We start from the raw sequence: 13,993 nt of genomic DNA on the forward strand, positions 1-13,993 counted from the left end.
TATATATATATATATATATATAAATCAGACACTACACACTTCGTTTTTTAGTATTTGTTATGTGCACTCCTTGCCTATTACAGCTTCAATACTTTTTAGGAGACTTGTTTTCAGTTTTTCAAAGAAATCTGCAGAGTTGTTTTTCCACACCTCCAAAGTTCAGTCTTAGAAGTTACACTTTTTTCTTTCTCACAATTCAAGTCATCCCAAACATATTCAGTGATAGAGGTCTGAACTCCAGGCTGATCAGTCCATTGTTCTTCACAGTAAGGGCTTCTTGACAGCTACACATCCTTTCAGACCCATAGCGCTGAGTTGTCTTCTCACAGTGGAAAGATTAACAGAAATGCGTGTGGGTTTTTTCAGATCCGAAGCAGCTTGATTTTCTGCTCTCTCTCAAAGACGAAAGCTTTAAGTGTTGTTTATCTGATATGGACAGTGTTGGTGGTCTATCAGATCTTGCAGGCATATTTTACGATCTTTTTTTGCTATATTTTTAGAATCTTTTTTTAACTCCAGTTTTGGAAACTGTTGAGAGGCTTTGCTGATGATCAAAAGAGCATTTTAGAAAGTAAGAATTCTTAAGAAGCTAGATAATGTATGCCAAAAGTGACTGTCCAATAGGAATATACCTTAGCTTTACTCTTATTGGATAAAAAAAGAGTCCACTAATAGCTTCCTGCTTTGTGAAATACCCCAAGGGGGCTTTTTCACTGAACAATAGAGCAGCGTTTGAAAGTCTGAAGAAGGTGGTTTCACAGCATTGGTGCCAAATCCAATACAAAGGATAAGGAGTTATCAGTAGAGTAGGTGTGCATTAACTAGTACCAGACTGACAGTAAATGACTTTTATTTTGCCAATTTCTAACTTTACGTGATCATTAATAAAGTCTTCTATGTGTTGCTGAAAAGGGCTGCTGTTTTTTTATTGTCTTTTACTTTCTGTCTCGATAGCATTTTATATTGTATATTGTGTTTTACATGCAGTCTATGTCCTTCAGCTGATGCATGTTTACTGCTAAACAGGTTGTAAAAATAACTGTAAAACTAAAAGGGTCTAAGCAGAAGAGGCTGAGGTATCTCAGCACCAGACAGCAGCTAGGTTTTCCTAAATCACAGCACTGACCTTGTGCAAGTCCTGTCTTTGTAATTCACTTTTTCAATATAAATGTGTTCTTTAAAAACATGTAAAGGAACGGTGGACTTACTTATTGAAAATTTACTTGTGTTGTCTTTCCCAGGCAATAGCTTCACTCCTCTTGATTTAAAATCTCCAGACCGTTTCACTGTTCAGGGAGGGGAAAAAAAAAGAAATGAAATGAAAGCAGACGAAGTAAGTCTCCCAGAGAATAGCTTACAATCCTGGGATCAATCTCTGCTGGCTCCATTTGTTGTAGGCCCAAGAAAATATGAGTGAGAGGAAACAGTTGGACAAGGACAGAATCTTCCCCTTTCGAGACTTGGAGAGCGGTGTGTTACATGGCTAACGATCTTTCGCTCAGGAGGCTTGGGATTTCACAGTCTCAATTCCAGCTCCTAATCCGCAAAGATGGCTGAAGCTGATGCAATGGCGCTGAGGAATTGAGTGCAGTGGAATCCCATTGGTTCTGACCAACAACAGAGTTAGTTTCAGTTTCCTATGTAGAATCTTTGGAAAGTATGGGGTAAAGCCGGGTCATGTGCGTACCTCAGATTATGTTATATTATTATAACAGTTCTGAGATTATATAACATATAACGGTTCTGTTTTTGCAAAAGTGACATCTGCAACTGATTCTAGCATTTTTAAAGGTGGTTATTTGCTTTCGGTCAGCTCAACAAACACTGAATGAAATTTACCAGGGGTTGGGTGTCAAAATATAAATGAGATCATGCTGCAACTGTTCCCCCAACTTTCCTTCACAGCTACCACATTAGCATATTTGGCATCTTGGTTTCATGCACAGTATGGTTGAGTTCAACCCCCCCCCATTAATTAGCAGAACTGTTAGCAAAAATGCTTAACATGGCTATATATCAGCAAAGTGATAGCAGTAACTGCTATTCTAGCGTTTCTAAAACTTGTCACTCAGCTCAATGCACACTGAATGAAAGTTAGTAGTGGCCAGGTGACAAAATGCGAACGAGATCATGCTAACTGATCCCCCAGAATTCATTCACAAATACTCATTTAGTTAGCATGTTCACGTTCAGCCCTGTTGAGTTCATACCTTAAACATCCTCCCATAACTGGCAAATCCGTTAACTCAAATGTCTGACTGCTCTACTTTCCATCTAAACAGATTCCAATCTCTATAATTAATAGAACTGTTATCAAAAATACACGACTTGGCTACATATTGGCAAAAGAGACTTCAGAAAAACTCTAGCACTTCTAAGGTTGTCACCTGCTTTCGCTCAGCTTAACGAACACTGAATGAAAATCAGTAATGGCCAGGAGGCAAAATGCAAATAAGATCCTCCAGCATTCAATCACAGCTACTGGCAAAAGAGAAATCATAAAGTCTCCAGTATTTCTAAGGCTTGTTTTTTGATTTTGGTCAGCTCAAATTATGGTGACTGGTCTTGTATTTGATCTGGTATCACTTCTGCAACTCCAGCAGAAATGATACCACAGTGTATAACTAAAAGAAGCCCAAGATGCTAATGTGTAAAAGCTAATATGGGCCAGGTGTCAAAATGCATATTCACAGCTACAATCATGCTAGTATATTTGCTTCATTTTGTTGCATGTTAAGCACTTCTGAGTTACATCAATATATCCTAAAACACTCCTCTATAAATAGGAGAATAGTTAGCAAAATGTTTGACTTTGCTACATCCTGGCAAAAGGGATATCGGAAATATCAGTGACTGATATTTGTCCTTCATTTTGACTGATGTGACTGATTTTGTGTTCAACCTTTTTAAATGTACTGGTCAGCACTGACACAGCCGTGTCCAACTAAAAAAAGATGCTAATGTACCTGGTATTGAATAAAACCTAGGCCTGGTGATAAAAATATACAAGACCAGTTCATTCAGAGCTATCTCAGGTTAGCACATTTGGCTGACTTTCACGTTTAGCACTGTTTAGCACCCTACAATTAGAATTAATGAATTAGTAGTTGTTTGGCAAAGAACATCTATCAGACTTTATAGGCTCCTACAAGTCTGAGGGGTGTTATTAGCTTTTGGTTGTTTCAAAGTAAGTGACCAGCCTTGTATTTTACAAATATTCTCTGAAAAGTGACGATGGGTTTTATTTCGCTGGAGACAGACATTAATTGGATATCAAGGCTACAGAGTTTGTGTTGGCGTTACCAGCAAGGTTGTGTTAGTGTTTCTGCTTTTATCATTTCTCCATGACAAAAGACAGGAAGGCATCAGAACTTTTGAAAAGTTGATGTAGAAGCAATAAAGTCTACAGTGACAAATAGTGGTCAGGGACTCTCATTAAATGATGACAACTGATTAATTATGATCTCGTATGCGGCTCTAAATTAGCAATTGTGGCCCACATCGGCATTAAATTATATATAAAGATTCTTCTTGTGATGGTGTTCCTTATTTTTGCAACAGTTCAGAGGTTCCTCCCTTATGCACAGGCAGCAAAAATTGGTTTCATAACCTCCTGATACCATATATTAATTATTAACAAATAGCTTCTGCAGCATGATCGACCCTGTTTTACTACAACTTTGACAGGTCATCCTTATTTCATAAATGGGTAAAAATCAAATTAACTTCTTTAATGTGAAAATAATTACCTGCTGATTAAGATAAAGGAGGCAATTAAAGATTTTTGTGATATCGGAACTTTCCCAACATATCCTAACTTTATCTACATGTTAGTTGATTAAAGTACTGGCAGCTAATAACCATAATTGACAGATATAATGACATGAAAAAGTGTCCTAAAACTGCAGCAACTGTGTTTCTACAGCTTAGGCAGTGCATTAGCCTTAGAGAGCTAAAAGTGATGCTAAATAGAGCCACAGAATGTATCATTTTTTATGCAATACTGATAGCATACAAAGCTGCAATAAGCAAACAGGCCTTCTAACTACATTATAAACTAACCAATGTATATTAAACGGCCCATATCATGGAAAACTTTGCTTTTTTTAAGATATATTTTTTGATATATATAATGCAAATATTGGTAAAGTTTCAAAAATTAGCATTCAGTCCATCAGTCCATAAAGTCCATATATGGAAATTCACATATTCACAAATTCACAAAAACAGCTTGTTTTTAATTAATTTTATGACCTCATAAAAACAGTGCATTTACATATATCCGCTTGCACAGTCAACAGCAGTTTAGCACCGCCCACTCACATTGAACCTAAAAGGAGTGTTTCAGCACAGACTGCTTTTTAAATGAGGCACAATACAGGGCAGCCAATCAGCTCCTTTACATAAATCAGCCTTAAAGTCACACACTATAATTAATAACAGTATACTTTACTACATTGTTTTAAGCATGTTTACTCACAAATATTTCTAGCAAGTATTACTTAGAAATATCAACTTTTTTTTTTACTTAGAAAAAGTGAGAGTAACTTTTTTACATTAAATTCAGTATTGCCAACAAAAACAGATAAAGAGAGGTCTGGTAAAGATTTAAAAATTAAGACATTATTTTGATATATAATTACTATGTGTTTTTAACGCATAAAACAACACAAATGTTTAAGTGGATATCAGAGAGAAAGGATAAACAACTAAAAGATTAACATTAAAAAAGTAACAGATTCTAGCTATTAACTAGTGTGATGGAAAGTGTGTGATACAAACTCCACAGTACTGTGTAATTATTTTAGGGCACTGGGTAGTTACTTGATGTAAAAATGTACATAAATAAAGTACAAAGAGTCTTACATATTATGTACCTGTCTAATACCTATAAACAGAATATAATCTGGGCTGTACAAACCTAATTCCAAAAAAGTTGGGAAACTGTAGGTAGTAAAGTAGGTAAAATAGAAATAAAAACTGAAAGCTGTGAGTTCTAAGTTAAGGACGTGGAAAGAATTTTGATGGAAGAATTTGACCTGTTATTTTATAATTCCTGAAATTCCGTTTTCAATTTAATACACGTCAAACAGAATTTACTAATCACTGCTTTCTGTTTTTATTAGCATTCCACATACTGTCTCAACTTTTCTGGACTTTGTATGTGTATCTCACTATAATATTGTTTTACTGGATTCTTACCATTTACTACTATCTTTGCATTGTGGGCCATCATTTTACGCCATAAAATTTACCTTCTGCTTGGAGGTGTTTCCAAATTACTTTCCTGCTTAAATGTGTAATACAGCGTGATTCAAAAAGATTAATCCGATTTCAAAATGATTAATTTCACTTGTAAATCATTACAGAACAATGCAGTAAATTGTAAATGTGAGCATAAAGACAACATCAACGCCATAGTCAAATTCATCCCATACTCGATTGAGCATGTCGGGTGTCACTGTTCTCATGGCTCTTTCACTGCAATTTCCAAGATCATCCAGTGTTGTGGAACCAACGACGAACGCTCGGAGCTGTTGGAGGTTCACTGCCGACGAATTACACGTTGCACAGTTATGACGGATTCACTTATTGAAGTGGAGAACGCAAAACACTTTCTTCTCAGGGGCAGACTGAAGGGAGCCATCTTCCGGTGAAAGTCAGAAACTCTATGGCCTCCCTTTCAATTGGTATGTGATTGGTTCCTAGGCACCTCACAGTTGTAAAAATACGGCGCTTTGGAATCGGATCAATCTTTTTGAATCACCCTGTATTACACTGAAATTTAGCATGAGTACTGACCACACGATTACTCCAAATAATTTAAGCTTTTTTTAATATAAATTCATCAACTTTATCAAATAAGTACTGTAGAGTTTACATCCCACACTTATATCTAGAACCGTTTGCAATTTCAGTGTAATTAGTTAAACTGTTTCAGTACTTACCATCATGTTACCCAAAATAATTATATAGTAGTTTGAAATTCATACCACACACATACCTGGTTAATACCTAGAATGTAAGGGGCTGTAAAAGTGTTACCCTTTATGAATATCTATATTATGCAGCCGCACTACAAACCAAGCTCCAACAACCAAAAACTTTACCTTGATACTGAGCGCTAAAGCCTTTGTGTCGATGCCCGTTATCAGTGACGAAGTGGAGCCGCAGCCAGTTTTTGTTGCTGACTATGGGCACAGGAATATTCGTGCCAGACAACCTGAAATAAAAAAAAAGAATAAACACAGAGATCAGCCATAGCTCACCATCATCTCTCCCCGTAAGCAAACACGCATAATATGTAGCCCTGAGGAACAAGCAGCGTTGAAGATACAGGAGCACAACGACATACATTAACATGCAGCTCAACCTTTCCTAGCTCAGGGCTCTGAATCTCATGCCTTCAGCTGGAGATAGACTTTTTATTGCCTTGGTTGGGGCCTCAATTAAAGGCAATCTCACCCTGGACTCACATTATCCACTTTAACAGAGCGACGCTTTCCGTGAAAAAGAGCCTCTGTGAAAAAGCACGGCCGCGGCTCGGGGCCTATTTTCAGACGGCCTACGTGGGGCTCTTCATTCGCAGCATCAATCTTTCAAATGACATCCATTTTCTTTAAGTATAAATGAACACTTATCAAGGGCAATGATGTCAAAATGTAATGGAACTTAAAGCCCACGACTGTTGGAGGAACACGTTATAAGAAGTTGATGAGTCCAACCTGAAAAGAGTGGACTGTCATTTCAGTTCCATTCCATATGATCATCTTGCTGGAGTTCAACTCAGGAAAGAAAGAAACGTCATGGAAGGCGTATGAGGATGTGTTAGATAGAATAGAACAATTCTGAGAAACATTTTATTTTGTGAGTCCACTGTAAATACTTAGCAGATCCCCGCCCAGTTCAACATTCAACTAACTATTAAATGCAACTGAATGTTAAGTTATATATATTAATAATAATAATAATAATAGATTCCACTAAATTTAACCCAAAATTTAGACCTAATCCTACACCTAACCCACAACCAGAAGCATCAAGCAGCATCAAAAAATTCAAAAACATTGGTTTTAATGAAGGTGTACACACTGCCACCGACATTTGGCATTGATGTGCTTAGAGACTTCCAGCACAGTTTCTTAAGCAACACTCTTCTTTTTGTTATTTCTGTATTCAATTAAACCCATGATGCTCATGAAGTGTTCATGTGGCTTAACATCTTTTAGATAATCAGACAAATGCTAATAGTTGGTTACTTCAGGTAACATTTCTAGCCACTCACTGTGGGACATTCTATGTGATATAGCTGCACTTTGAATGTGACACAATGTTACGCTATGTGACAGACATCTACAGCTAATTTTAATTTCCATTTTTTCCACTGTTTTTTTTTATTTATTTACTGGTTTATTTAGTAGCAAAAAACCACATAAATTATGTGACCAAATATATGTGGACGTCTCTAGAGTGATGAATCACGCTTCACTATCTGGCAGTCTGATGGACAAATCTGGGTTTGGTGGATGGCAAGAGAACTCTACCTACTGGAATGCACAGTGCCAACAGAAAAGTTTGGTGGAGGAGGGATAATGGTCCAGGGATGTTTTTCAGGGTTTGGGCCCCTTATTTCCAGTAAAGGGTAACATTAGTACTACAGCATACAAAGGCATTTTATGCGTTTCAGACCAGTCAGAGTTTATCAAACTTTTTTCAAGCCGACTCTGAGGGTAATCTAGTGTAAACCGGTTAACGACTTAATCTTAATGGATTCCTGCGCCAGCCAATGAAAACAGAGAGTGAGAAAGAAGAAAATACAGCCTGTAAACAAAGAGAAATAGCCAAAAGTTTCTCACATGTGGAGCAAAGCTTTTTAATGAGCTGAGTTTAAGGCACGAGCTCAGTTGAATTTATGTAAATTTAAAACTCTAAAAATACCTCTGGTCACATTTTTAAATCCATGATCCTCACTTAAACATGTTTACCTGCTGCTTCTTTACTGAGTCAGTGCAAATGGCAGAGAAAACAGCAGCAGCAGCTCCTCGTGTGCATATCTGGGTCTCCGAGTAATGGGAGAACGCAAGAGTTCTCGATTCCAACTTGTGGCAACAGTTTGAGGATAGACTTTTTCTGTTCCAGCATGACAAGTTGATCTCCAAAAACACATGGTTTGATGAGTTTGGTGTGGAGTAACTCCAGTGGCCTGCATAGTGCCCTGACCTCATCCCTACTGAACACCTTTGGGATTAATTGGAACGTCAACTGTGAGCCAGGCCTTCACGTCCACCTGACCTCACTAATGCTTTTTTGACTGAATGGGCACAAATTCCTACAAACACACTCCAAAATCTTGTGGAAAGCCTTCCTAGAAGAGTGGAGCCTGTTATAACCACAAAGGGGACACCTCCATATTAATGACCATAGTTTGGACCAGGATGTCCAACAAGAGCAAACAGGTGTGATGGTCAGGTGTCCACATACTTTTGGCTATAGAGTGTTTATTCAAAAGGGTAGCTTTAGTAGTAAAAGGACTTTAATATATGTTAATGCACTGAGATTTTATTCCAAACCATTCTGGACCATTTCTATTGGTCAATTCACCATGAAGTGTTCATGCAACATGAAAGGCGGCAGGCATTTTCAAATAAAACTGAAAAAAAAGAAAAACCACGTTGTGAAATGACAGTGATGATGAATAAATGGATCAAGGAAACATCAGTCCACTTCCAAGTCCTCATTAGACATTTCAAGGAAAAATCTGACATTGACCTGGCTGAGTTCAGCTGGTACCCATTTCAATCTCTCTATTGATCTAATGAACATTTTCACAAATAAAAATGCTCAAACAGCATCAGAGATTTCTCTCTCTGCCCTCCAAAGCCTCGATCCAAAGATGTATGACAGGTGGTGTCAAAACTTCCCCACTTCAAGTGATGTGACACGGATTGACCCTCCATTCTGATGTGTCTAACTGTCTCACATCTAGACAAATACTTCAAACTCAATTCTGATATGCAGGCTATTTTGTTCTTGGGAGAACAGAGCTCCAAACAGAACATTTGAAACATTTCGTCAAAAAAAATAAAAAAGAGACTTACATAAGCAATAGGTGGGAATAGAGGTGAAGCCACTGCTGAACCTACAAAAGCTCTAGGTAGAGAAGTGACATAATAACTCTGGGTGATGTTAGTATTCTACAAGTTCTCTTTTCACTTTCATTTTTAACGGTTTGAGGTGTGCTATATGTTGCAATGCGACATATAAGAAGTGACTGGTGACCATATAGATAGTGTCTTCAGTAGGGATGTAAATTTTGGCAAATTCTTTTGACCGATAAGTGACCATTATTAGCTGGTGATTAATCGTTAACCAACAAACCAAAAACGGCAGACACAACCCGATCATCATCAGCACTATGTTTTATACAATCATCTAATGTAACAGATATGGTAACATAAGGTAGTCTACTTATGGACATTCACCACATACGATTAGCCCTGACTAAAAAAAAACAAGTATCTCCATTTTTTTCAATTTTCATTTTTCTACATCATTTAAGCACAACTGCTGTCTTTTATGCTGTGTATGTGTATGAATGGACTAACAGAAATGCTCTGTAATTGCTTTGAATACAGTTTTGTTACATTAACTTACATTAAGATTTAAGAATCTTTTGCCCTCTCCTGTAATGATGCCATTTGGAGATACTTGTTTTTCTTTGGACAGCAACAATTCATTGTCTCAGTTCATCTTGTTGCTGGTCGTCCTCTTCCTCTGTTACCTTCATTTGGTCAAAGATTCACGTTATCTCAGTTTTTTTACATAATTTGAAAATATCAGCCCTTAAATTGTGTGAAAATTTAATGATGAACAGATCAGAAAAATTGATTCAGAATTATTTGGAATAAAATAATTTTTCCATTGACTTACATTCTATTTTTTTTTCCTTTTCCTGTAAGGTTACCATTTTGGAGATACAAGGTCCAAGGTACACTTAAAAATCCACACAGAATGACAGAAAAGACCTTGACCTGAAATATTCTGATGTCTGAAGAAACAGACTGCATTTAAAAAATCTTTCCAAGCTCCCTGATCCTCGTTCTGCCGAGTACCAAACAGTGTGGTATGTCCTGAACGCTGGATCTTTTGTTATTAATAACTGAAAGTAAGCAAAAGCTGTCCACCATTTACAAAGCTTCTCCAATGATAAGGTCTTAGTTTGTTATCAGGGCCTTCAGATTTCCCTGGCTTTCTACTAAGAGTATCGTGTCAAGCACAAATCAAAGGTTATTCAGCAACATGCCATACTGCAACATACTGTGACATTACTTTTGACTGCAAATTATTCCTCCAAGAGAGAACTTTGTTTTATATAATGACATTCAAAACAGGCTTTATCATATCTTCATCAGGCTTACAAATGCTTTCATCCAGTGCAGTTTATAGTGGCAGGTGAACGTTAGAGTCTTGTCATACTTGTCATAAAGTTATTCTTGCATATTATAGTTCCTGAATCCTGTCTAAAAGGGGGGCCAAACCCTGTTATCCACTACTCTATCAGACTGTACCTAACAGTGACATCACAGCACCATCTTATGGATTAAGAAAGAAATGTGGTTTGGTGATCTGTTAGTCTAACAATGGGCTGAATTCATGTTAAATTATTAATAATTCAAAAATATCATATTGATACTTGGACCTCTGTGTTTCAATTCTATTTTAAATTACTGACCTGTCTACTTCTTCTCGTACCATCCTTTTTCCCACAAAGCACCTGTTTGAACAATTTTAAATATTTCATTGGAAAAAATTACTTTATTAAAATGTATGTCCTAATATTAGAATATAAACAAAAAATATTAGAAGACATGAACACTTTTGTACTGTTGCACTGGTACAGACACAGTAGTGCTGGTGGAGTTTTTAAACACGTCAGTGTCACTGCTGGACTAACAATTGTCCACCAACCAAAAATAACCAGCCAAAAGTGAGCTGTGGGTAGCGTCAAGACCACTAAAGAAGGACTAGAGGCTGACCAACACAAACTGTGCTGCAAAAGATCAGCTATCGTATGATTTCACATCTACAACATGGGCCAAAAATGTAGGTGTGTCTAATAGGGAAGCCAGTGAGAGGACAAAAACTTCAGCAGCACTGCTGTGTCTGATCCACTCCCACCAGCGCAACACATACTAACACGCCACCACCATGTCAGTGTCACTGTGATGCTAAGAAAGACCCACCATCTACAGTACCTGCTCTGTAGTGGTCCTGTGGGGGTCCTGACCATTGAAGAACAGGGTAAAAGGGGCTAACAAAGTATACAGAGAAACAGATGGACTACAGTCTGTAATTGGAGAACTACAGAGTGCACCTCTATGGTAAGTGGAGCTGATAAAATGAACAAAAAGCATAGAAACAAGGCGGTGTACTTAATAAAGGGTCCAGTTGATGTATTATTCTGGTCAAAATAAAGCAAGTCGTTAACCAAGTTGCATTATTGATTCACCAATGCATCTTTAGTATTCGCACTACGTAGCAAAATATAATCACAACCTAAGGATTTTGTTTATTTTCTGAAGTCCTAATTTGCACATAGATTTCCATTTGTGCACAAATGCGTCATCAAGCTCTCTCGCGCTCACAGACACGGGTGCATTTGATCTGTTTCGGGAACATCCCAAACTGCGCCACAGTCAATATAACATCAGCCTCAGTTAAACAGGCCTGCAGACAGACAGCGAGATAGAGAGGATGAAAAAGAGCAAAAAGAGAAAAACACTGTCGCTGCTGGAGTTTGTGCGCTTTGCCCTGTTATGCAATGGTCTCTTTAGCCGAGCCTGTTTGCTGCAGTAAGCAGGTTTCTCAATCTCTCTCGGCCTCCATTTCTCTCTCACCCTGTGTCTGTGTGTATGTGCGTTTCTGGTTGAGAAAGACTGAGAGTGAGTAAGTGAGCAAGAGAGAGAGAGAGAGAGAACACAGTCTCCTGAAATTTGGAGCTTTCCGCAAGCATTGATTCACTGCCAGTACCTTTAGTATGTTTTATTTAACACATCCCGGAGCTTTATGATAATGACTCGTGTGATTTGTGCTCTGCTACAGCAGGCATGCTCTGATAACGCGTTTTACCCTCTAACTCAACCCTAACGTTGATTCCTGTATTCGAAAAATTCTGCCTGATGTGGTGTAATCGGGCGTATACTCACTTTTTTAGCGGGCTGTTTCCATTTACCGACTTCTAATGATGAGTTCATGCATCCACCCACTTACGTTTTTTATTCCAAGGCTGCTTTCCAACAACAACTAAAAAAACCATCAACTGCATAACTGGATTAATCCGTTTCATACATATCCACGTTCAAGCCTTCACCCCGCAATCACAGTCGCACTGATATGATTTCAGGTACAAACAGATCTGACTGTGAAAATCTGTGTTAATGTTAATCTTGATAAATAAATGGTACTGGCATTAGCAAGGAACATTAATGTCAACTAAGATAACTTTGGATGAGGTTTGCCAATGTCAGCTCTGGGAAACTAGCATTGTTTCAGCAGTCAATTAGGCTAACAGCAATGTAATAACTACTCTTGTAAAAGACTGAGTTTGACTGCAAAAAACATGGGGTCTGTCACAGACGTCATGATGTCAAGAAAAGGTTTGTAAATAAATACATTCTCACGTATAACCATTCATTTTGTGTTTATGCATGTTTGTATGTTGTGTACATCCAGAAATGGAAAACCTTCCTTAAAACACTGGGCTCTCGTGTTGTCCAGAAAAACTTGATGCATAACATGTAAACATATTGGATAACTGGCGCATGTATGAATCACAAGAAGCACAAAATACAACCAATTTCTAATACTGAACTTTGGAGCTGTGGAAATACCCCAGATTTCTTTGAAAAACACTAAATATTGACAAAAATATATTTGATTGTTGAAGCTTCTGTGTAGACTTCTGTTAAATACATGTTTTCTGATATTCTTCCTGATGCTGAAAAATTAACTTGTAGTTAATGGTCATTTTTCTCGGCAGTGCTTAAAAGCTGTTTATCTAGGCAATGATTATTTATGTACACAGAAAAACAATAATATCGGAACAAATACACGTAACATTTACACAGTAAGTAGTGATCATATGTATGTTAATGTATTCATTTACCATTTCCAAACCTCTCCTCATGGCAGGCCAGTATTATTTGTAGTTACCATCCAAAAAGTGGTCTGGCTAATCAATACTTCACTATGTTAAATCAGAAGTACTGGTTTAGGGATTTAATAGATCCATGTGATGGCTGAGGGCGTCCAGGAGAAATCTGGAACCAAATTTACAAGATATCACAAGATATTAACTACATTATTTAAAATAAGAAAGTCTTGTTATTTTTTACTGTATTTATGGGTTTTTTTTTGTTCATGTAACCAGATAGAAAGCATATATCGCCTCGCTGGCTTGATAAGGTCAGCGCTCCGCTGACTGTTTGCCACTGCTGGTCCTCTGACTACACAGATTATTGTCCTGCATACAAGATCTCACTAGTATTTAAATCTCCTCAAACCAGTTTTAATGGTAGCGGCAGAAAATCAGTAGAAACTTGTGGAGCGAAACAGACAAAATCCAAAGAATAACATTAAAAAATGTCTTGTTGTGCTGCTGGATGCCAGAACAGGAACGGAAAAACAAATGTTCTTCATTTTTATAGAATATCATCTTCCCATCCTGGCATACAGCTCAACCTTAAAAAGCAGTGCAGCTGCATGGCCGCAGCATGACTCTAACCTGCAATGATTTGATGTAAACAACAGATCTTTATTATCAATCTAGATAATATTCACATATGCAATTCATAGATGGCATACCATATTAGCCCTACAGCTAACTGTATTAGCCCTACATTAGCCTTACAGCAGGAAATAATATTTAGACCTACAGCTAGAAATAACATTTGTACATACACCTATATAGTATTAGCAGCAGTAGTTCCAGTGA

At 37.5% G+C, this 13,993-nt stretch overlaps 1 protein-coding gene across 1 annotated transcript in view; it reads right to left on the minus strand.

Moving 5' to 3' along the window:
* Positions 1-13,993, minus strand: part of csmd3a (CUB and Sushi multiple domains 3a) — a 457,456-nt gene that overhangs the window by 306,076 nt on the left and 137,387 nt on the right. Inside the window, exons 6-7 of the mRNA XM_036558514.1 lie at positions 6,111-6,223; positions 1,209-1,286 (exon numbers count right to left, since the gene is read on the minus strand). Coding sequence (XP_036414407.1) covers positions 1,209-1,286; positions 6,111-6,223 — 191 coding nt within the window. The remainder of the gene's footprint in view (positions 1-1,208; positions 1,287-6,110; positions 6,224-13,993) is intronic.

This window comes from Colossoma macropomum, unplaced genomic scaffold, assembly GCF_904425465.1.
Source record: "Colossoma macropomum unplaced genomic scaffold, Colossoma_macropomum, whole genome shotgun sequence".
Taxonomy (NCBI): domain Eukaryota; kingdom Metazoa; phylum Chordata; class Actinopteri; order Characiformes; family Serrasalmidae; genus Colossoma; species Colossoma macropomum.